At 46.8% G+C, this 26,143-nt stretch overlaps 1 protein-coding gene across 7 annotated transcripts in view; it reads left to right on the forward strand.

The window, feature by feature from the left end:
- Window positions 1-26,143, forward strand: part of DMD (dystrophin) — a 6,826,337-nt gene that overhangs the window by 1,745,197 nt on the left and 5,054,997 nt on the right. For all 7 annotated transcript variants that reach the window (XM_078657819.1, XM_078657824.1, XM_078657821.1 and 4 more), the window contains exon 19: window positions 10,753-10,840. In XM_078657819.1, coding sequence (XP_078513945.1) covers window positions 10,753-10,840 — 88 coding nt within the window. The remainder of the gene's footprint in view (window positions 1-10,752; window positions 10,841-26,143) is intronic.

The raw sequence follows: 26,143 nt of genomic DNA on the forward strand, positions 1-26,143 counted from the left end.
AGCATACAGCAGCCCAGATTCAGGTCCTTGTTGTCGAAAAAGTAATCTTTGCCTAAGTCAACCTTTTTTCTCTGTAACTCTGGTGCCTGCTATAATGGTATACACCGCTGTAGTAAAGGCCTCCCTATCCGTGGGTTGTGCTATAAACAGGTCTCTGGTAGAGGAATCTACCATTAGTGTCATGATTCTGGAGGGTGGAACTCCAGGCGTGGAACAAATCATGGTACCATCTGAGTGAAAATGAATGGTCATATTTAATATGGAAAGCTCTTCCTATCAAATTAGCTAGGACACCTGGCGAGAACAATTGACAGCCATCAGTGTGCCTCCCTCCTTCTTCCATCTCCACTGGTATGATAAAAGGAATCATAATCACTTTCCCAGAAAATCCTTGTGTGTCCATTGTTCTGATGGAAATCAGGAGGCCTCCCTCTCTAATACAGAATTGCTCCTATGTCTATGAAGAATGTATACCTTTTGTCACTATTCAGTACCGCCATAGTGGGCTCCTCATCTGGCCTGCACATTACTGACAAAACAGAAACACTATATGGACACCCTCATTGTGTGTATTCTCCTACAGAGTTCATCTTGAAAGAATGTCATCCCCTTACAACTACACCTCCATGTGCACTTCAAAGTGGAGTCCGCATGGGGGTTACTTGGTAGTTTTTGTTGAGACAGTCTCTGCTGCACTTGGGGCAGGTCTGGGGGCACATATATGATTTGTGAACTCGGTTGTGGCTGCATTGCCATATCCTTTGGTATTGCCATATTTTTTGGTATGATTGTAAGTTCCTTCTCTTCCATTTTGCTATCCCATCTTTTTGTTTTGCAGTCTTTAATAAAATGCCTGATTCCTTCTTGGAGGACCCATCCTACCTTTTCCTATTCCTCCTCATCGTCCTCTTCTAATTCTCTGTGCCCTTACATCATTCTGCTGCTGTGGGGACTGTTGTTGGGTGGTTCCTGGGGTTGAATGATACTGTACCAGCTGTTCTCTCCCTCAATTACGATCTTATTGGGAGTGAGATTTATGCGGCGAGAGATTGATTGCAAAATCATTTTCTGTTCTGGTCTGTCGTCCCCTGACCTCCCGGATCCCGTTGAGAGGTCTGGCTGGCCATGGATAACTTGGATTTGAAATTTCTCAAGTTCTACTGCTCAAGGTGTCCTAATTCTCGGAAGAACAACGTGCTCTCTTTCACTCATGTCAGCCGGTTTAGGCAGTCTCCATGTACCCCTTGTGTAATCCAAACAAATGAGTGGTCTCTCTTGGATATCATACTTGGGGCGACTTGCTTCTGTGGTTTGAAGCAGTTCCCCATGCGCACCATACACTGGTGCATGGATTCTATTCTGTAGTGTTAGTCTCCCAAAACTACTATGACCTTGCCCTGGAGAGTTAACACAATACCACTCTCTCCTCACTTCGCTTGTGTCTCTTCCACTCTCACTGCATGATAGCCAATCTTGCACACTCTCTAATGAAACGATTATACTATTTTTCTTCTTCTGTCAAGGAGGTAAACTGTCCTTGATTCTCCCATTGTTCTCTTTCTTGAGTTGCTGGCTGCTGTGCCACACCTACCGTCCTTCAGCCATAATACATCCACCCTACAGCCTCTACCTTCCTCCGGCGTGGGTGGATACTCACTCTTTAATTACCCTTCATGTGTTATCCCTTTTCTGCAGCAAATGCGGCGTTGCTGATATTATATATGTATCCCCTCGACTCTGTCCTTCCCTTTTATCCTGCTCGGTTGAGGCTGGATTTAGGTGCAGTATAAACTGCACTTCTAGTCACCCTGAAAATTGGGGGTCTCTGACCCTTGCTAGCTGCCTAGGTTTACTTGCCTTCTTTGGCCTTGACGTTCATGGGGTGTCCTTGGAGATACTTTTGGGGAGTATGGAGGGGTTTCAATTTCAGAGTTATCAAAAACCATTACGGGTTCTTGTAGCTGCACCAGTGGGTAGATGGTAGGTACCGTGGAAGAGGGGCTCATAGGATTATAGGGGGTTGCTGGAACACATTGAGAAATTTGGGTATCTTCTATTGAGGCTTCTTTTGCCTTTTCGCAAAAGATTCTCCACATTGCTACAGTGGCTTCCCTTTTTTATAATTTAGCTCCTACATATTTACTAGGGAGGTATGTAACAACATCTTTAATTATATTATCGTCGAAGGAAATGTATGCTTTTCAGTGCCTTTAAACACTTCCAGGCTATACTGTTTCTTATTATTACTTGAGAAACCTTTCTGCATATGCTCTAAGGGAGACACGCTTATTGGGTGTATTTAATATCTTATTACTGTAAATTCTTTCCTTACCTGATCAAATACTACTTTGTTTTGAAACAGGCTTGCATGAATGTTAAAAGTAGGAAAATGTATCTACTTTTCTAACTTGTTATTTTTATGATGTACTTTCAACTTTTGGGGATTTTGTTTTCCCTAATTGTACGGGGCACATCACAATATAAACTTTTGGTTTATGCAATGTATACTCAAACAACAAGTTGCATAGTTTACAATATTACACAGCAAACATCATACTATGGGCACCTTTCACTCAAACATGCACGCGCTCATCTTCATCCAAACAAAATATAAGAAATCCTACTCTAGGGCAATAATCTTATCGCTATTCTACTTTTCAGTAAATGCAGCTAGCACCCCCTGGCCACTTTCATCCACTCCACAGAGGAGATTCATTTCAAACCCTGTGTTTTTGAGACCATGGATTGACTTTCTGTACATTAGGCCCAGAACCTTTAATTTGAGTGTTCAGATTTTAATTGGAGGTAAAGTTTAGCAACACCCGCCTGTCAGCTGCATATCAGTTTCAAATGCAACACATATTGGCACCTTCCAATTTCAAATTACCTAAACTGACTACTTCCACTAGTCATTGGGAATCACAGGTTAACTAGTCATATAGGTGCTGTAAAATTTTGTGCATCACATGTACACAATTCACAATCTATTTTGACGTGAAATGTAATTGTTTCAAATGCCATATTGGAATAGATTAACTTGTGACAAGTAAAACAAAACTGCACATTATTCTCTTTTCCATTGTTTTGCCTATCTCATTTGCCCAAACTAAACAATTGGGGGCACATCTGCTCTAATGAACAACAGGTTCCAACTCATGATTTACAGACCTTGCAATTTAAAGCTACCTTTCTAAATATGCTAGAAAATCCATAATGTCAGATAATAAATGTTTAAGCTGTATGCAGTAGGGAGAAATTTTGAAAATAGTATAACTCATAAAATAATTACAATGAGCTATGGGAAAGTATTGTAGAACAGCAGTGTGCATGACTGAGACTTGATGTGCACCCTTTTATTCCAGATCTTTGGCCACATGCCCAGATTTGAAAGAATCCTTTCCTGAACACTGAACTGTTCATTAGGTGAAAATTGCAAATCAATTAATTGCTATCTTGGTACTAATTATAAGCATGATTTGGAAAGAAAATGTTCTGATCATGCCAACCTCATGAGCTGTAAAGGGGAAGCAGTGAACCAATTATAGCTTTTCCATAATATTCAGACCAATAAAACATTTGCCTTTCGAAAATGAGAATGGTAAACAACTTATACTTTGTGTTTTACTATAGATTGATTGATTTAGAAATGATCTAAAGGCTTGCAGGGATATTGATCCACAGCCTGTTAGGGCTATGCAACCGAGATCATTTTAGCACTCTATTTCCTGCAATTATTGTGATGTAATCTGCATGCATTAAAAATAGCATGCCTTGGAAAGGGCAACCCCCATTACCAAAAAGTGTTAAAGGGCTTACAATAACACACATCTTCTTATCGTTTATTAAAGGAGTGTGTTGTACTTTAAGAATCGTATGCAAACAATTATGACACAAATTACGAAATAATGAAGATAAACAGTGTTATTTTTTGGTAGGCTATATTTGTTGTCTATTTATACATGTTTGCTATAGCAGACCGGCATGTATGTGAAGAAGTGTTCTGTCCATTAAACACGAAATACCACCTGAAATGTATTATTATGCATTGATTTCGACCAGACTATGGGCTTGATTACGCTGGAGGTCAGACCGCCACCGGCAGGCCATTAGTGACGGTCCGACTACCGTCAGTTCTTCGGTCTGACTGCTAGATTACGGTTCTGGCAGTCGGGCCCACGGTGGTCAGAGGAAAGACCACCTGCTCTGTCAGGATCAGAGATCCTGACAAGGTGGCGGTCGGAGTCATATCCCTGAATGGCTGCGGTACCAAGCCAGGCACAGCCTTTTCATGGTGGGAAGTCCTCCATGAAAAGGCTATCGGAAAGGGATATGAGGGGCCGTCAAGCAGGGCCTCATCTGTCGTGCACAACTGTAAAGTGGCCCTATTACATATGAAGTGCCCCCACTCACCTCCATGCACCATGTGCCGAGCAAGACATGGTGCATGGTACACATTCCATGGATGTGCAGGAGGTACTCCGTACCACTGTGGCTTATGCTGCAGCCCTTTTCCTTGGCTGCAGCACAAGCTGCCGTAATATGGAGCACTTTATGACCACCAGCTTTGCGGTCATATTAAAATGAGATGATTGGACTGCCGCAAGCTTGTCGGGCTGGCTTCTAACCGCCGTAGTAGTGGGCAGTGGTACGGCCGACCGCAATCAAAATCAGCTTCTAAGTCACAACATCTTTGTGAAGTAGGTACCTTGTATTACATAGCAGCACAGAACAGGCGGCCAAACAAACTTTTCACGTTAACAGTCGAGTAACAAACTTTTCACGTTAACAGTCGAGTAATTTCTGAGCATGGCATAAACAAACACTTTAATATTGTTCTATATGAAAATAAATAAAACACACATGACAAGCTTAATCAGGGAAAAGCTTGTAGAGAGAATCAGGGAAAAGCTTGTAGAGGAATGGATAAGACAACCATGAAGATGTAGTTGATATAAAGAAACCAATGAAAATTATATATATAACACATATATATGTATATATATATATATATATATATTACTGCTCCAAACCACCAGCCGGTTGCACTCGGGGACGGGTACTCGTCAAGCGGGGGTGTTCCCGCTTCAACATTCCGCTCACAACTCCATCGGGTAATCGTACCCGTAACAGAAGACGGCACTCACGAGGGGATGAGTTCAAAAGATTTTATTTAGAACTCCGGGCAAAAACAAAAGACGCGTTTTGGCGCTTAGCCTTTGTCAATTTCTGCAGAAATTGACAAAGGCTAAGCGCCGAAACGCGTGTAACTAAAAGGTAGGACACTAACTTTTATAAGTTCGGTGTACTAGTAGTGAAAAACAGCTAAATTTGTTTTTCACTGCTGTGAGGCCTATTCCTCTCATAGGCTAACACTGGGAATACCTTTAAGCTGTAATTCTTAATTAGAAAGGAGTAGCTGCATCACGTTTCATATCTTTGGAATAGTACGGATAAATCCTCTTTACTGGTAAAGTTGAATTTAACATTACTATTTTAGAAATGCTACTTTTAGAAAGTGGACATTTCTCAGATCTTACTGCTCTGTGTCCCTTGCAGCCTGTTCCCAATACACATCTGGGCTGGGTGACAGTTGCACCTTGTGCGTTCCCTCTAGACAGCCACAAACACAGGAATGCTAGGTGTGGCTAAGTATGCATCTGCACACATCTGAATTCTGATGGCCTGTCCTGGGCAGGAAGGGGCTAACACTTACACTACAATAGGTAGTAGCCTGGCCCCACACAAAGCACTAATTACACCCCACAGATAGCCTGGCAGACAAGACTGGGTTGAAACGGATACTGGTTCACTTCAAAGCCACTCTTTTAAGTCTATCCACACTTGGTGAGATTAATGCATCCCTTTGGCTGCGTGGCAGAATCCGGCGCAACGCTGGATGCCTCTCAACTTCGGCACCCGTCTTCGGAACCGACGCATCGCCTTCCCGATATGGAGAAGATTGACACATCTCGCTGCTTGTGACCAGGAAGGTACTTTGTTCACTGGGGCCTGCATGGGATCTTCTAGACAACCGGCACCCCATCGCAGTTGGCCCCAGCTTTAGCTTTGACCCGGCCCGGCGTGACCTAAAGTAATCTTTTTAGCGCAACTTGCTTCTAACCGCTTTGCTGCATTTATTTCTTTAAAATTAAATATCTCGACTTCTACATACTGAATTGTTGTTGCTTGGGTCTTGTTTTATTTATAAAGTCATGCTTTATTTTTCTAAACTGTTGTGGAGTCGTTTGTGGTGTTTTCACTGTATTACTGTATAAGTTATTGTACAAATACTATACTCATTGCCTTTCAAGTTAAGCCTGTCTGCTCTGTGCCAAGCTACCAAACATTGAGCACAGGATAATTATGGTTGTGATGTGACTTACGTTGACTAGGGTTGTGGTCCCTACTTGGACAGAGTGCATACCTCTGCCAAATAGAGATCCAACTTCTAATAACCACTAACTACAACTTCTGATTAACAAATGTTATTTTAGGTACTTTCTGCCTTACATTTTTATAAATTCATATCTCCAATTCCTCATATCCGATTATGATTGTTTAAGTACCTGTTCCTTATTACACTGTTCTGTATTCCTTTATTTTATTGGGGAATTTTATTTGGGTGTGTTCTTGAATGTAAAATTATTTGGTACAGCCTGAACTTAACATGTATCTCTCTCGGGAAATACCTGATGCATGTGCCATTGCTACCAAAGCCCTAGCAGAGATTCATCTGTAACTGTGCTGCGTCCTATCTTAACTGTGTTTATTACGTTGGTAGAGGTATACTTCCTGCACATTAATTACTAGACTTCTGAAAGTGAGGCTCTTTAGGAGTCAATATTATGTTCATGATACTTCTGTAGGTATTTTTTTTCAACATCATATTGTGGTATAATACCTTCTCAACTGTGCTTTCATGCATAGCCTTGGAGCACCCTAACAAAGTCAAAATTAGTTTTTCTCTGTTAAAATTCAGGTTGCTGTTATTAGCTTTCTCAGCTTCACTATTTTAATGTTCAGAATTATCAAGGAAAGACAATTCATTTCCTTATTGTATTGGCATTACGTTTCCTACTATTTAATGTGCATAACAACAGGACAAAAATGAGAATAGAATGGTGGAGGTGACCTAACCATTTTTACATGCCAGCTGTTACATTATTGGACTTGTCATTTTTCACCACTGTCAGTTTTTGACCACATCTGATGAAAATACTACAGCAGCGCCTGTCAGTAAGCTACTCGAAATATGACCCAAGACACCATAACTGCTTGGGTCATGGCCCTTCTTATTACTGCAATAATCAGATCTCTATTGCTTCTTCACCCGCAGCTGCATCTGTCAACATTCTTGTCAGTTCACTTCTACATCACACCACCCCTGCTCCTCTTGCCAAGTTCTTTTACTTGTAACTACTTGAGCTGCTCGTGAAGTCTGCACTGGAATTCAAGCCATCCCTGGGAAGTTTTGAATAGTTCTGTCATGTACGGTTCAATCTTGCTGCAGTAATGCTCTTGTTTGTAAGAAGTAAAAATAAGCTTCTGTCACAATAAAAAAAGCCTAATTAAAAAAATAACCTGATAATAAATGATAAAAAGATAACATATAACTTTATAAATTAGGGTGAACATTTGTACTTCTATCAAATTTGTGAAATTGCTGCAGGAATGTTTGTGTATTTTGGAATGATGATACAATCATACTTTGGATTTGCTTTTCTTATATTTTTCGAAATTTTCTTGAAAAAAGAATGATACATCAGATAAATCAAAAGGATTCCGTGGCACTGGAACACTATGGGCCTAATTATGATGTAGGGCGGATCGTCACTGACCGTCCAACATCTGAGGCGGCAGTCCGACCGCCGGATTAGGATAGCAGCGGTCGGAGCGCATCGAGCGGGGGAAAGACTGCCGCCTCCGACAGGCTCGAGGAGCCAGTTGGGCAGCAGTCAGACCCTAATCCCTACAATGGAGGCAGTGCCTGCAGAGGTACCGCCGTAGAGATAAGGATGTGTGTTTCTGACCACCTTTTCATTGCAGTCCAACTGCTATGAAAAGGGTGTCGGAAAGTGAGTTTGGGGGTCCCCAGCCGGGCTCCCATCACCCGTGGGCCTCTGCTATGTGGCCTGGGGGGTTCATCCATACACCCTGTGCCATGCACCACATGGTGCCCGGCACAGGGTGCATGGTTGTTTAAAACATGCCTTTTTCTACTGCCGCTGATGCTACAGCCCTTTTCCGAGCTGCAGCACAAGCTGCAATAGAAAATGGCATGTTTCCGTCCGCCTATACAGTGGTCGTCTTTCAATTTGGTGGGTAGGGCTGCCGACTACATGTTGGGTGGTCTCTATCCCAATAAAATGTCCAACCGCCAAAGTAATGAGGGCCTAAGGATCTGATTTCGAGTTTGGCAGATGCGAAACTCCGTCACAAATGTGACAGATATACTATCTGATATATTACAGCCGCCTTAGGATATAATGCACTTTCTAATATGGTGGACAAGATATACGGCATGTTTGTGATGGAGCATCCCATCTGCAAATCTCTAAAGCGGGCCTTAATTCATTAAGCTTCATTAGCAATAGTAAAAAATATGCCAGGGGCAAAAACTGTGCTATCCGCAATACAGTGCACTATAAATACACAGTGCTGTCTGTTTTTGTCAATTCTGCTATGCAATATGTGTAGTGGGGTATGCAGCCATGAGTACTTCCCTGGAGTGGCATTACCTCCGTTGTAAGAGGACAGGCATCCTGCAAATGACTGAATGACTGTTGGTCTGGTTTATTTTTCCATTACTGAAACTTGATTCCTGGGAGAGCAGCGAAGAGACTGTGAGCTGCAGGGTTGGATTGGGATTAAAAATCGTCCGGGGCAAGAAAAAAAAACATCATAAATGGCACACATTTTCATGACACTGCTTTGGCGAAGTTTTCTAAAAATAAGGGGGCGAGGGGGGTCTCTGACAGAGGCATGTATTCTTAACTTTACATAGATTAAAAAAATGCAAGGATTAGTCCACACTTGTGAAACACAACTGAAAACAAGTGAGACCGCTTCTGCTCAGGCCCCCTGCCCCCGCTCAATATGTATACATTAATGGGCCAGCCCAGCGAGAGAAAGGGAGTGACACCTCTGCCCGTTAATAAAAGGAAAGTAATGGACACCCATCTGCCTGCAGAAAGGCCACTCAGCCCCCCACTGGGCGCTGGTGGCATCTGAACACAGACACCGCCCAAATCAGCCACCAGGTTGCTCAAAAAAGCAGCCCACAGCTGGTACTCGGATACCGGCCACTCAGCCATTGCCCGAGTGCCCGCCTTACCAATCCGACCCTTGCGAGCTGCCAAGGAAGACTTTCAGGAGAGATCAGTTCGCCCCTTCCTGAACTTAAAGCTGGCTGGACATTTATTCTTGCCAAGCCATGACGCAAAGGTACGGATATAGGGGCATATTATCAAGGACAGGCGATACATTATCGCCGCTTTATCTAACATGGGCTTCGCTTGGAATTCATAGAGCATATTATCAAGGCCATTATCGCCGCTTTATCAGCAGTTTCCTGCCGATAAAAGCGTCGATAATGTATCGCCTGTCCTTGATAATATGCCCCATAAAGCCTTGTTTTTTACCAGACTAATAACGCACCTGCACAGTTGGGGATGGGACTGAGATGTCAGTCAACGACAAGGTCACAAGTCGTATTAGGGACTTCATCCTCCCTCTTGTGAACACTCAGCTCTCCCCAAATTTCAGAGGCACTGTTGCTCATTCTGTCATGGGGTACAGCAAGCAGGAACGCTGTAACTGTTCATGGCACCCTACTGATGTACATCATGCACAGTGGGCCAGCCCTCTCTTTTCAGCACTTTAGGTTGTCAGGGTGTTTGCACTGAAATGGTTCCTGGTCTCCAATGCCATGGAATTTTACTGCGACATTTTATGTCCTCATTTATATGTATGATTCGAATGTTACTGTAATGTTCACGAGTACTACTACTGCTATTAGTAGTAATAGTATTGTTAGAAGCAGTAGAATCATTACATAACTATTATTACTATTATACTTATTATACCTTATTATCATTAAAGGTAGTAACAATTACAGTCGTAGTATCATTGTTATAGCAGTATTCATATTTAGTTGTTTATTGTTATTAGTTTTATCTGTATTACTCCATCAATAAGTATAAATATTTTGAAAAACCATTTATTTCAATGAGAATAACATTAATAATTGCATTATTGGGACTTCAGACAATGGTCATCGTTGCTTCAGGTATGTGTGAGCATTTCAGAAGGGCTGCTGTTGTGGCGGGAATGGGGACTCTCCAGATGAAAAATGGAATTGTAAAATATATTCATTGTTATAGAACTGCTGTATCATTTAAGTGTAATGCTCGGAATCAGTTTTCCCGATGGACTTATCTTCTCACGCTGCTCTCTTCCGTACATTATGTCTGAAGGTTTTGTACAGCGTTTATCTATTTGATTTTTATCAGCCGTCTTTGGGAAAACAAAGAAAGAGAAACTACTGAGTGAAACCAAGGGCTTGTCCACTCGTGTGATGATATTTGCTGCTTTTATGGCCATAACAGAAGGTCAGCTAATGTGTTTAGATTCACTGGCCACCCTGACTGGGATAACGCGTGCCATGGTATCAAAGGACATCGTCAAGTTATAATTACTGTGCTGCCTCCGAGTCCCTGTACTAAAACACTCACCTTTCCTGTCATGCTGCAGGCTATAGAGCGCGAGAAGCCGGAGAAGAACCGGAAGCTGCAAGATGCCGGCAGATCTGCGCGGGACCTGGTGGAGCAGATGGTGAATGGTAATTACATGGGGATTGATTTCGATAATCTTCCAGGGGATTTGGTACACACATTCGTTGCTAGATAGCTCAATAACTGCAGCAGTCTATCAAGGTCTAAATGAACAATACGTTAAATCTTGTTTGCCTTGCTCGCTTGACATTTGCTAATCAAACACGCTTTGCTAAAAATACCTTCCTGGCTTGAAAAGGTTACATGAAGGCTACATGCAATAGATTTGCTAATAACCAGGATGAACGTCTATCAGTGTGCAGGATGTCACAATGAAGCACGGAAGCCGGTCACGCCTGTTTGTTTAAAGAGGTGGCGGGCTGAACTAAAATTAAAAAGATCTGTCAATGATTGCAGTAAAATATTAACACCCACGCATGACCGAGTACTGGTAATAAGTGTCATACATGATGGAGGAGAGGATAAAAGATACATCTATTTCACTGTTCCTAGTTTACCTATGAGTTACATAATACTACACTTACTAACAGTGCATTCCTTGTTTCTGTTAACACTGTAGTTTCAATACTTTCACTCAAATAACTTTGAACATTTAATGTATTTTTTAATTTGTTTATTGATGTATTTTGCAATGCTTATAGAGAATAAAGAGACAACATGCAGACAAGCATACATATGTATCAAGTTAAAATGAAAGATAAATCGCCGACAAGAAAAAATGGTATATCACTATAGCATGAAAGATAAATCACAGACAAATATAAAACGTGACAAAAAAATGCGAAATGCAAAAGAGGTGAAATACACAGTCACTCAGTATCTCTCAAGCATACATGCTCTCAAACGAACAAGCAGATAGAGATACATGCCTCAAAAACATTCTAAAAATATTACTAGACCTGCAGGTCTAGTAACCGCAATAATCAAATCGACCTAATATACTTGACCAATAAACTGGTCTTAAATTGTGTGATGCTAGGTACATATTTTGTATTTCAAAGTGACCTTTTTTAAATTATCACACGAGAGCACTTTCAATTATGTGAGTTCAATATTTCTGCTGTACAAAACTGTTTTGTTTGATTTAATAGACTAAACTTTTGCTACATGTACAAAAAGAGCTCAGCCCAAATATATGGTACACATGATCCCTGACTTGCCTCATAATTCACAGATTGCGTTGTCATCATGATGGGGGCACAGTGCCTTGAGACCCTCACGGGTGAGTAGCGTGCTTTATAAACCCCTGATTGATTGATTGAACGTTTTTCTGTTTGTGTTTAAAAACTTTCTTTTAATAAATATATTATTAAGTGTGATGGGGGCGTGGCCTAACAAAAGGGCCAGCTAGACGCGTTTTCGCACAGCTCCTGCCCCAATGGTACAAAAATCCTGTATAATCCTGGCGTAGTGGTGTGTCCGTGATTGATCTAGTGGTGGGGGCCCCCGATCTCCGCGGTGCCGGAGCTGTACAAAACTGTTTTGTTTGATTTAATAGACTAAACGTTTGCTACATGTACAAGCAGAACTTAGCCCAAATATATGGTACACATGATCCTTGACTTGCCTCATAATTGACTGATTGCATTGTCATCATGATGGGGGCACAGCGCCTTGAGACCCTCACGGGTGAGTAGCGCGCTTTATAAACCCCCTGATTGATTGAATGTTTTTCTGTTTGTGTTTAAAAACTTTCTTTTAATTAATATATTACTAAGTATGATGGGTCGTGGCCTAACAAAATGGCCGACTAGACGAGTTTTCGCTCACCTCCTGCCCCAATGGTACAAAAATCCTGTATAATCCTGGCAAAGTGGTGTCTCCGTGATCGATCCAGTGGTGGGGGACCCCCCTGATCTCTGTGGTGCCTGAGCTGCAACAGAAACCCTGCCCGCAACCGAAGAAAACTGTGCGACCCACCGGACCCAGATAATGGCGGCCTTCACACTGCTGTGTCGGTGAGGCGCGTTGCCATGACTGAGGGGGCCTCGGACGGGATGCGGATCCTGGCGAGCACCCGAGAGGACATGATCTAACAAATGGAAGGCGTATCACGGTGGGACCGGATGGCACTCTCAAGGCGGAACTGGAGGAGATCCCGACCCAGAACCAGTTCTCCCCATTATGCTTGGTACAGGAAACACAGTCGGATCCGGGAGGAGCCCCCAGCCCGGCCGTTGAAAACTCTGGAGACAAATGACTGGTGGACCCGGTGGTGAGAGCAGGAAAGTCGGTGTCATGGACACTGTGAGTATCTATTTTTGACCCAGGGAGAACTGATCGGGCCTGAAAGACTTGTAAAAAGGGGCCATCCGCCCGGAGACTCGGAGAACAGAGGGGGGGCTTGAAACCTGTTTCTTAAGGAGGTTACACTCTTGCACCAAATATAGACTTAACTGGCCGACTGTAGAGTACTGAGGTGGCCTGGCTAGACCAATGGTCGGGCGGGACTGCGCGGTACCAGTCAGTCGGCTGAACATCAAAACTGGGGAGAGGGATTCCTCCGGACTTGAGAACGTGCATTTTTGTGTTTTTCTATTAATTGATTACAAGTTGAGGCGGGTGGTATAGAGGGTGGGTGGGGCTTTCTGAGTCCTCTGACCAGGACCGGGTTAGGAGAATGCAGTACTACCACCTGTGGGTGGGGGCTGTTAGGGTTTCTTGTTCTGGTTTTGTTGGGGTTGCTGCCAGGTCTAAACGTAGCTGCTTTACGGGACGCAAAGCATGTTTGCATTTTGAGGGGTCACACTGCAATGTTACGGGGGTTCCTCGTATGATAGTCTGGTGCTGCGCTATTACCAACTGCTAAGAAATGGCGGGTGATAGGCAAAGGTATAAACTGATCACATGGAATGTTAGGGGGCTCAATAACATGATTAAGCGAATCAGGGTGGCCACCTACCTTAGGCGACATGAGGTAAGCATAGCCCGGCTACAGGAGTCGCACCTTTGGGGAGACTGTCTAAAATAGGTCCAACGTAGATGGCGGGGGCAGTTTTTTGCCACATCCTACTCGGGGTTCGCCAGGGGAGCACTGATCTAGGTGGCGCCGGGAGTCCCCTTCAAGGCCACACACGTGAAGCAGGATCCGGAGGGGAGGTTTGTGATAGTGGTGGGGACACTAGATGGATTTAGTATATGCCTGGTAAATATTTATGTTCTGAACAGTGATGATGGGGAGTTTCTGGGTCGGGTTCTGGGACAGTTAGATCTGGACCCCGACACAGAATTACTAATTTAATTTTGCCCTTGATGGGGAATTAGATAGGTATCCCCCAAAATTGGATGCCAAGCCTAGAACGAGAGAAGCAATGGGCCAGATGCTCCAGAATTATGGCTTATTAGATGTATGGAGGCACGCCAACCCCGCTCGTCGGGTGTACTCTTGCCACACGCCTGCTGCCAATACCCACAGTAAACTGGACTATTTTTTTCTCCAGGGAACGGCAATGCACCGGATAGCGGAGATACAATATTTGGCCCTATACTTGTCCGATCACCCCCTGGTCCTACTCACATACTCGTTAGACAGACCACGGCCTAAGATCTCACTATGGAGGCTAAACACCGAGGCTTTGGGCGACCCGACCTACAAAGATGCGATTTCACAGGGGCTTGAGGCGTACCTGGAGGTCAACTGGGGCTCAGCTAGCACCAGGGCGACTGAATGGGACGCAATGAAGGTGGTAATTCGAGGGATATGTTTGTCCACGGAGGTGGGGGTTAAAAAGGTGTTTGGGCGTGATCTCCGACGGTATGAGGAACACCTGGCGATGCTGGAAACTGACTTTCCCACAGACAAGGAGAGGCTGCCCGAATGGACTGCCATGTGTCAGTAGCCGGGGGATTTGTGGGTCTCGTTCGGCAGATTTAATAGAACCACCAGCAGGCGGAGATGGTACACAGAGGGCGACAAGGAAGGGCGGTTATTAGCACGTCTGATTCGGGCGGAAACTCAACCCCACCCGATTCTGGCACTGAAGAATGATTTTGGCCAGATGGTAACTACCCAACAGGAGATCAATGATGTATTTCGGACACATTTATGTAAAATATACTCCGAGTCCCATCCCTCCTCGGCCCCCGAGGGCGTGGAGGTCTATCTTGATGGGTTGCAACTGTCCTGTATAGACGCGGACAGTCAGGAGGCATTGGAAGACTCCCTTCGGGAGGGGGAAATACGGGCAGTGATTGCCCACCTGAAGACAGCAAAGTCCCCCGGGATGGACGGATTAGCCGCCAAACTATATAAGGAGGGGGTCCTAATCCCGAAGCTCCTCGAAATTATGGTGGAGGTCCAAGACCGAGGCTCGCTTCCAGATTCCATGCGGGCAGCAATGATTGTCATGATCCCCAATCCGGGTAAGGATCCCCTACTTCCCGGATCGTATAGGTCCATTTCCATGCTGAATGTGGATCTTAAAATTATCAGTCAGGTGCTGGCAAGAGTTTGTAAATTAGATAAAACTGCTTTATACTCAGCCAGTGGCCAGGGTCCGCACGGGACGACACGCGTTGGACATAATACCCATAATGAGGGGGACGCGTCAAGGGTGCCCGCTCTCCCACTTTCTCTTTGCCCTGGCAATGGAACCGCTGGCTTGTTATCTACGCGAGGTACTTGAGGGACAGGGCATACGGGTGGGGAATAAGGAGCATGTGGTGTCAATGTAGGCTGACGATGCGTTGATCTACTTGAATCGGCCGACGCAGTCATTGCCGACTCTGATGGCTGCACTGTTGCAGTTTGCTGCTGCTGCTGGGCTTGCAGTTAATAAAACAAAATCGTAGCTTTACGCTATTGGAGAGCAGAACGACTGGGAGGGGGTCCAACTCCCGGAGATGGGACTTCCATAGGTAGAAGACATGCTTCGCTATTTAGGGGTTATGGATTGCACGGGACGTGGCAATCTTCTTCCAGCATAACATGGGGAGGATAATTCGGGGTCTGCAGGGGAGTATCCCCTTCTGGAATACCCTTAAGCTCTCCCTAATGGGGAAGATTGCCTTAATAAAAATGGTGGCCCTCCCTATCTGTCTGTACACAATGCAAGGTTCATTTTATGAACTTCCGCACCGGGTCTTCAGGAAATTGGATTCCCTGCTGGTCCTTTTACTGTGGAATGGGAAGCGGTGTAGGGTGAGTTTAGAGGTTCTGAAACGCAGATGGTGCACAGGGGGTTTAGAAGTTCTGGATCTAGAACTTTATTATTTTGCATCACAACTGCAACATGCTGTTGCATGGCTAGACACGAACCCCTCTTGGGAGAGGTCTTTACTGGCAGGTACATATGGGGACGGGCAGTTGGGAGCGCTTCTGTGGCAGGTAGGGGGGCGACGAGACCACGGCCCTCCACTGGTGCGGCTGGTGGCCACGTTATGGAATCAAGTGGTACGGCGACTGATCCGAGACAGGCTGTTCACCCCTGAGATGAATCTTTGGCTAATGCCACCCTTCGCGCAGATAGATCAGGTCATGTCAACAGACAAGTGGAAGGAGGGGGCTGCCTGATGCTGTCCGACCTTTATCCGGACGATAAATTCATCACTTAGCAGGAGGCGGTGACCTCCTTTGAGCTGGGACCAGTGCAATTTTTGCAATACGCCAAAATAGCGGTGACGGCGCGGCAACTATGGCACTCGTTTCCGGAGGCTCCGGTGCACACCTGTACCCTGGTAACCATGATCGCAATGGCAGGGGGACATAAGTTTGTGACTCACCTTTACAGGGCATTGAGGGAGGATAAAAAGTTAGGTCCCCTAACAATAGAACACAAATGGCAGCAGGTGTGTCTGCAGGAGATTACCTCAAGAGAGTGGGAAAAAATACACGAGAGTGTGCGGAAGGTGTCGGTGAGTAACCGCTTCAAGCAAATTCAATATAATATCATACACATGACTTATCTCTCACCCAAGAGACTCCAGGCCATTGATAATACTAGTGATTCACACTGCCCGAGATGTCGTAGTGCACAGGCAGACTTTATACATTTGGTGTGGCATGCCCAGTAGTCCAGATGTACTGGGTGTCGGTCCTGGAGGATCTGACAAAGGTGACGGGGTGGATAGTAGACCTGGACCCGCGTGCTTGTCTCCTGGGCCTGATCCCTCGGGATCCCAAGCGGAAAGTAAGCAGGCGATTTCTGATGTTGGGCCTAGTTGTAGCCAGGCGGCATATTGCGATCCATTAGTTGTCCCAACAGGGCTCGTCACTAACAAAATGGAGGGCGGATCTGCGTGAATGGGCACTGGCGGAGGAGTGGCACATGTGGAACACCAGGAGGGATGACAAACTACCTGAGGTCCTATTGGCTTGGGGGCAATGCTTCAGGAGATGGTGGGACAGGATTCCCAGTCGCTGCAGGACAGTTCCGGGTCAACGCCCTCTTGGGAGGGGGAGGCTCCAGAGCACGAGGAAGAGACACATGATGACCCAACATAGGGATTAGGCTGCTTGGACCTCAAATTCTAGAGACCCGGCAGCAGGGGAGAGGGTGGGGGGCGGTGGGGGTGAAGGGGCTGGGGGGGTGAGTTTCTTACAGTTGAGTTCTGTTTAAGCGTAAATGAAGCTGCGAATATGGTGAACAAAGGAATCTCCACAATCATAACCATCGCTATAAGACTTGTCTTGCATTGTTGCTGATCTACGAACCACCTCGGCAGAGGCGGATAAGCTGTATGTTTGTACCTTGCTTGTTTTACTCCTTTGGAGATATAAACCTAATAAAGAAATATTTTTTAAAAAGTATGATGTGGTAGCACACTATCTTCTACAGAAAGGTCATTTTCACTTGAAATGGCCACAAACTGTCCCACTAACAGGCATAGTGATATAACTATATGGCTTATAAACAATAATGTGATGACTTTGGTTTTCAGCAAAATATTTATAATTTGCACATCACAGAGTAAACTTGGTTAATTAGAAATATTTGTATTGTTCATTTACTGTCTATTTAAATGTTGTGTTTTAGAAAAAACTGACATCCTACAGCCTTCCATTTCACACTTGTTGTACAGCACAGTTCACCTTACAAAATACTTTAACTTTGCAGTAAGAGAAAGAAACGTAAACACTAACCTCCAGGATAAAATAGGCAGCAAACTGTAAGGAGACATAAGCTGAGATTTGACCTCTGCCATCAAATGCAGCGTAAATGTGACAAGACAAATACAAAATTTAAAGGCATCTTTATTGCTCATTCACTTTCTGAGTGAAGAGAATACCAGTTCTTTGTCAGCTCACCAGAACAGGTCAGTAGTCCCTAAAAATAGCTTGCCCATATAAAATCTGACTCACCATAGCGATAGGGCGAGTAGATTTCTCAAGGCCTGAGTCACTTACAGTGCTGTAAGTTGGGCAAGGTCCCACTGGGATTCACACCCAGCAGTAATAAAAACCAACTTTGAAACAGGTTCCTATTTGTTTTTATATTCACGTCCTTCGCTTTACTGGCAAAAAGAGATTGAAATCTCAAAATGACTGTAGAGAGGTGTAGCCAAGACCTGGCATGCAAGACTGCACCTAGATAGAGCTCCCGGGACTGATCAGCTGACCCAGTAATAAGATGTCCTTCTGGTGAGTTGCTGCCACATATTAGTGGATAGAACCGTGGTGACACACTACCGATGCTGAGGATGCCCATCGCCTCTCTGACTGGACTGACACAGTGCCGCTAGCCGACTTCTCTCTGCTGGTGGCCATTGCTTGTGTGATGCGGCCTATGCTTGCTCTTTTGTGTTTCAGGTGCTGACTACTGCCAAGAGTGATGAAGCCACGCCCAGTGTCAGTCGGACCTCCTGCAGACCTGCACCATGTACCCTTGCACTGATTGAAAGTGTGGGACACCACCTGATGCCATATTTACTGTTGGACATCATTGCTGCCCAGGAAGCAACTCTCTTTCCCAACAGTAGGATACTGGGTTCCAAGAGGTGAGACAGACGGATGTACAACCTGACAGATCTTCAGTACTTACCTTCTGCATACCATGGTTCCTCCCTAGAGACCCTGCATCGCTAAGCCCTGCACTTTCTGGTTGAGTTAGTGACATCTTTCATGCGCACTAGGACTTGAGGACTGGGTGTGAGGCTCCTCCTCATGCAAATTCCCTTTTGGATTCTTTCTCAGTGAGGAGTCACTCTTTTCCAGCTCAGGCACTGACTCCTGTGGCTCTGTGGCCACTTGCACAGTCCTCTCCATGGTGGACCTGTTGCCCTCCAAGGCAGAGCCATCCTCTTTACTGACTGTGATGCGTCATTTCCTTACCAGAGAGGAGGTGATGTGTCGGTGTCTTACTGCTTGGGGAGGTGATGCGTCGGTTTCTTTTTGCGTCCTCCAATGATGTGTGACAGACTTTTTTTTTATATTTCTTTTTACTGAAATAAAATATTAGCAAAAATGCAATACAGAGGATTGTTCAAATTGTAGACTCAACATCTGGGGGTTACAGGATAGTCATCAAATACATCTGAAAAGGAACTTCATGGGGAGGGGAGTCATCCTGAACAGCATTCCCGGGTGGTGTACAAATCTCCCCTCTGTAGCCATTCCAAGGGCCCCAGACAAGCGACCACTTCTTGGGGCATCCCCTTGCAAGATACACCATTTTCTCCCTGAACATGCACCAATCCAAATTGCTTTCCCATGCTTCCAGGGTAGGCGGTTGCACTGCCCCCCACAGTTGAGCAATATTTCTTTTAGCCAGCATAAACCCTAGTGTGGCCCATTGTGTCTGAGAAGTAATCAAGTCGGAGGGTTCCCATATATTCAAGAGGGACCTCCTCGCCTCCGGGGAAAGGGAGAGCCTCAATGCCTTGCTCATTGTGTCATGTATTTTGTGCCAGTAAGTGTTAATATGTGTGCACTCCCAGATGGTATGCATGAATGTACCCGTGAGTCCACATTGCCGTTTGCGTAGCCCTGTGTCCTCCAACCCCATGCTTACCAGTCGGGGTCCTGTGATATAGATCCTATGCAGAATCTTAAGCTGGACTAATTTCAGGCGAGCTGGGATTGCAACCTCTCAGGGGAATGACACCTCTACCTGCCAATCTTCGTCGTCAAGCTCTATCCCATCTTGCACCCACCTGTCCCTCAATGCCTGAAGGGGATCCACAATATGGTTGATTAGCTTTTTGTAAATTATTGAGATTGTCTTTTCGGGAAGCTGACCATCCAGAACTCTGTCCTCCAATGGAGAGGCCTCTGGGGGATCAGTACCCCTTGGCAAAGTGGACAGAAGTGAGTGCCGAACCTGCACATAGCCGAAATACTCTGCGTCTGCTAGCTCATATTCCTTCTGCATCTCCTCAAAGGATTTAACTCCCCCCTTCCCCCATACATCCCCGACAGTGGAAATTCCAATAAGGTCCCACTTGTCGAATCCCTTCGTCTTCCAGAGATTACCAAGTTTCTCGGAGTCCCAGAGCGGGGTGGTTAAAGTTAGCTTATGCCTCCACCCCAGAGAGCCTGTGGCATCATGCTAAATCTGAACTACGTCCTTCGTTGGGCCTGTTAATGGCAGTCTCCTCGGTCGGGAATATAAAACCCTACCATATTTATCCCCTGGGAGAAGCCACCGGTCCATGGCGTAGCCCGGGTCATCTACACAACCATACGTACCATGGTTGATTGCTGCCAGCTGGGAGGCCCAATAGTTCCTCCAGATGTCCGGGAGACTAATTCCCCCATCATACCAGCTTAGTGTTAATTTATTTAGTGCGATTCGAGGTCTGCCGTCCCACACTAGGCCCCTCTGAAGGCCCTCAATCTCCCGGAAATAGCTGGCTGGCACAACATCCAAGGTATTCTGTAGGGCATAAAGAAATCTAGGCAGGGCCATCATTTTGAAGAGGGCCGTCCTCCCTAGAAGAAAAATAGGGAGCTTCCTCCAGTTGGCAATATCGCTCTTGAGCCTCTGTAGAGGGAGAAGAAGATTCCGGGCATACCTAACCGAAGGAATCAGTGAGATACAAATTCCCAAATACTTAAACCCGTCAGTGTTAACCTGTTTAGGGCAGTTCCGAGGAGGGACAGGGGGATCTCCCCTCAGGAAAAACAGCAAGGATTTCTCCTAATTGATCGAGAGTCCCGAAAATTTCCCAAAAGAAGTTAGTACATCCAGAACCACAATAAGGGAGCCACGGGGGGAAGCCATGTAGAGCAGTATATAGTCTGCATACAGTGATATGCGTTCCTCCCATCCGGGGGACCACCGCAACCCTCTAATCATTGGTTCCCACTGTATCCAGGATGCAAGAGGCTCCAAGGCTAAAGAAAAGAGAAGGGGGGGACAGCGGGCAGCCCTGACGGGTTCCCCGACCAAGCGAGAACAGGGTTGACACTCTGTCGTTTACCACCACTTGGTCAAGCGGTTCTGAGTACAGCAGGCGTACCCACTTGATGAATTCGGTACTGAATCCAAACTTGGCAAGAACAGCCCACAAATAGGGCCATTCAATCATATCAAAGGCCATTGTTGCGTTCAGTGACGCGATTATGGCTGGCTCCCGAAGGGTGTAGACTCTATCTATCACCCCGTGTAGTCTGCGCAAGTTTAAGGCTGTGTTCCTATGTGGCATGAAACCAGATTGATTGTGGTGTACAAGACCGCTGATCACTTTTACCAATTGGTTCGCCAGGAGCTTGGCTAAGATCTTCGGCTAAGCATTTAAAAGAGAGATAGGCCTATATGAGGTACAGTCCGTTCTAACCTTGCCTTCCTTGTGGATCGTAACAACAGTGGCTATTCTTTGCTCTCTTGGTAATAATCCCATGTCTCTGGATTCTACAAACATTGCTTTTAGGTAGGGTGTGAGTTTGTCTGGTCTGAGTTTGTAGAGCTCGATAGGAAGCCCGTTTGGACCCAGTGCCTTCCCAGAATTTAACAAACGGATAGCTTGGGAAATCTCATCCGTAGCGAGGGGGCTATCCATGTAGTCACGATCCTCAGGGGAAAGACAGGGGAGCTTGATGTCGTGGAGTAATTCCTGGGAGTCGGTCTCCGAATGAGAGGAGACCGACTTGTAAACTGTCTGAAAGTGGTCTGCAAATATGTCCACTATCTCCTGTGGCTCAGTGAGTAAAGCCCCACCCCCCGTTTTGAGCTCCGGGACAAGACGGCTCGCCCACTCTCTCCTGTCAAGACATGCAATAAGCTTCCCAGCCTTATCTCCCAGGTCATACAGCCTGTCCTGATGTTCCCTGCTAAGAGTGTTGGCCCTGTCTGAAACCAGCGCCTTATGGTTGTGCTGTTTCAGACTTAATAAGTGAAGTTTAGCCTGCGTTATCCCAGTTCCAACTCACCCGTCATCCTGTAAATTTCAACCACCTCCTTCTGCTTCTCCCTCTTAGAGCCTGCTATCAAGGACAGAGCCTGACCTCTGATGACTGTCTAAAGCGCCTCCCACAAGGACTGAGGGGAGGATACCGACCCTAGATTATTGGTAAAGTATTCGTCCAAAGTTTTAATGAGGTCCTTGCAAATCTTGGGATTATACAGATACCAAGGATTGATTGGGGCCACCCTTCCTGCAGTTCCCTGACTTACGAGAACGTGAACCCACAGTGGAGAGTGATCCGAGATGCCTCTAGCTAAGTGCCGAATTTCTGCTATGTATGATGCTAGCGTGGCTTGAACAAGGTAGTAGTCTAGTCTTGAGAGACTGTGGTGAGCCCCAGAGTTAAATGTATGTTGTTATTATCCAGCTATCCACTAGTCCCATTGCTTCTATGAAATCTGGTAGCCATTGTGCCGCCCGTCCAGACTTCCTGGGGGGGGGCTGGGGGGAATCGTGCCTATCTAACATGCCAAAGACAACTGCGTTAATGTCACCTCTCAGGATTACATGCCCGTCTGGAACGGTGAGCAGGACCACCCCCAGATCAGCGAATGTTGTGCCCTGTAGGCCTGGAAGAACATAGACAGACAGAAATGTTATACGTCGACCCTCCCACATGCCCGTGACTCCTGTGTATCTGCCTCTAACATACTCCCAAGTGTAGGTCAATGCCAATGGGAACACGTTTCGAATCAGAATGCCCACCCCCCTGGATCCCAATGTAAACCCTGAATTTGCAATCATCTTGTACCCCCCCTCTATGCATTGCTTTGCATAAGTTGCCATCTAGATGCGTCTCCTGAAGCAGGACCACATCTGGGGCATGCCTCTTGACATACTGGAGAACCACACTCCACTTGATCTTATCCCCCAACCCGTTAACGCTCCAACTCAAAACCTTCTCTTCCTTATCCCCCATCATCTCCACGGTAAAGTTTACATTCCTCCGCATTTACTCTGTCAGACCTGCGTATTGTGCCGAAGCAAACAACAAACCACCAAACAGGTGAGCCAAACACCCCAGCCCAACACCCACCACCCTGCTGCCCTGCCCTCTGGGCACAGAACTGCCCATCGAAAAACTTGCAGAGTGCCTGTCGCCCTAGAAAAATTCAAAGAAAGAGAAAAATTAGTGGCAAACAGGCAGTGAGCTCCATGTCCATGCCCCAGTCAGAATCAGTATCCCGTCCTTCTAGCACTAGGATTGTAAATCTGTAAATGAACTAGCAGTCCCCTTATCTTCAGCACAAGAGTCTTACCCTCCCCAGCCCCCTCCCGCAACAAGATTCTTTTTACGTGTGCAAAATGGCCGTCTTCCAGGCCTCCACTTCAGGATGGCTGCCTGTCCGCACTTTCACAAGCTCCACGATCTGCTGGGTCCTGAGTCCCTCGATATTCGATCCATTCCGCCACTGCCTCCGGCCGATCAAAAAACCAAGTTCTTCCCTCCGCCTCGACTTGGAGGCGGGCCGGGAACAACATCGAGTATTTCAAGCCTCTTTCTCTCAGGTCACGTTTAACTGACAGGAAGGATCTCCTCTGCTTCTGCACTCTTTGTGTGAAGTCTGGGAAAAAGGAAATAGCAGCATTTTCAATATCTGAGCGGGGCATTGGCTCTAGAGTTTCGAAGGATCACGTCTCTGTCTCGATAGTTCAGGACCCGAGCCAACATGGGCCGCGGGGGAGCGCCTGGCTTGGGACGGCTGCCCGGGAACCTGTGTGCTCTTTCTATCACAAAAAAATTACTGAGGCCCTTGGGTTACAAGTGCTTGAGAATAAGGTCCTCAACAAATAGGTCACGAGCCTGTCCCTCTGATCTCTCTGGCACGCCTAGAATACGGAGGTTATTACGACGGAGGCAGCCCTCGTAGTCATCCAGTTTGAGGTCAATGGAGTTACGGGAGTCCTGCAGTTCTCGGACCTCTCTTTGCAATTGCGTGACATCTCCCACCAGATTAGTGGCTGTAATCTCTACATGTTTCACCTTCTCATTAAGATTTTCCATATCGCCCTGATAAGATTAATGCCAATGGCCATGGAGTCCATTTTGTGTTCCAGCAAGGTTTTCACCCCAGCGATAGCTTCCATGACATCTTTCAGGAAAAGCTCCTGTTCCTCCTCCCCAGGGCTCCCTCTTGCCGTCTCCTCAGACAGCCTGTCCACTGCGCATCCTTGGTAATCGTGTAGCGGTCCAGTTTGTTTGTCTGGACTGGCTTCGATCCCCTGGTTCCAGTCTCCTTGACGCGCTCCATCGTACCAGCAAAGGCTTGACTCAGTCGGAGTCAAAATGTTTAAAGGTGATACAGTGTGCCACCACTCACTGCGTCAATTTGAGTCTAGGGCTGGTGTCTCAGCAGGTCTCACACCCTTACACACCTCACTACGGAGGCGGGAAGGCTCCCACAGGCTGGTATCAACGATCACGCAGTCAGTGGGTTATTTCGGATCAACGTAGCCAGCCGTAGTCTATGCCGCTCTTGGCTTCACCACCAAGAGGGAGAGGCCCTTGGGGGGGTCACCACTTTTCATGGGGTGGGAAGGAGAGGAACCACACCCCTAAACAAAGAGACAGACTGTGAAGAGGCGATCCAACCTGTCGAGGTGCTGCTGTGCCGCAAGGTGCCCCGCTGCCAGCACCCTCTACCATGCCACAATCTGGGGTGTTCCTGTCTCCCACAGTTCACCTCCGTTGGTGCGGAATCGCCACCTCCATCTTGTGCCCTGATTTTCCTTCCCCTGGACAGCCACGATCACAATGAAGAACAGCGATCCTGGGGAGTCGCAGCTGCCCCGCCGTGGAGGAACAGGATGCCTTTGGCCTTCATCCAGTGGGGAGCAACTACTGTAAGCCCTGAGATCCGGTCTGCCCTGGTCCGCAGCTCCCAGGGAGCCGACAGGTTCTGTGATGACAGGGTCGGTGATAGGGTGGTCGCCGTCTTTAATGACGCCTCTCTGCCATCAATGTCTCAGCGGGCGGCACGCCGTTTCCTATGCCACTGACCGGGCCATGTCCTCCCCAATACAGGGAGTTCTCCAGCGCCCCTATACTGCAGGAGTGCAAACTTTCTTGGGGGCCACCACCAAACCGCCACTGCGGGGTTTCCCCACTTCACCACTCCACCTCAGGGCGACCCGCAGTCTGCACCAGGTCCAGACCACCGCTTTCAGGCGTGCACAGGGTCCATCACAAGGGAGGAGGAAGTGGGGGGCTCTAATCTGCAGGGCCGTGCTGCTGCCGTTTCCGAGTCCGCGGCCTGTAGTGCAGACTTTCCTGGGGGCCACCACCAACCAACAACTGCAGGGTCGCCACACCTCACCGCCTCACCCCAGGGTAACACCGAATTCTTGCCATTAGAGGCCCCAGCCTCAGGACCAGGCGCAGGCTGCCACTCTCGGCTGCGTGAAGGGTCCACCACAAGGAAGGTGGAAGGGGGGGCTCCGATCAGCAGAGCCACGCTGCCGCCGGTGCCGAGTTCGCAACCGGCGCATCTTGACTCTCTGCTAACGTGACGCAGCTCGTCCTCACCACCCCTCCGAAGCTTCGTCATGGGTGCTTCCACCGTCACCGCAGCCTGTAGTCTCATCCGGCACTCAGGAGCAGAAATAAGACTAGCGCCTCCTAAATTCGCGGCACAGCCTCTGTGCGATGCTGGATTGGAAGGCGTCACCATCGGGATGGCCCCACTACTGTGGGCCCCGGCTTCAAGGCCCCGAGCAGGCCCGTATTTTCCGATGGTTGGATCTCCCCAAGCCGGTACGATACGAACACCGGATCAGCCTGGATGGGTTCAGCTAGCCCTTATGAATCAGGGGCTGCGTACAGGACCGCCAGATGGTTATTCAGGATTGACAAAGTGGCACTTGGATGTCGGAGCTCACATACCACGCAGCCATCTTCGTTCCGTGCTTGGCCACGCCCCCGATGTGACAAACTTGATGCTTCGATGGGATGCGTGACAATCCGGTACGATGCGATCGGTGAAGACCCGTATCCCCAAAATGCGTTG

Source organism: Lissotriton helveticus, chromosome 8 (genome assembly GCF_964261635.1).
Source record: "Lissotriton helveticus chromosome 8, aLisHel1.1, whole genome shotgun sequence".
NCBI lineage: Eukaryota > Metazoa > Chordata > Amphibia > Caudata > Salamandridae > Lissotriton > Lissotriton helveticus.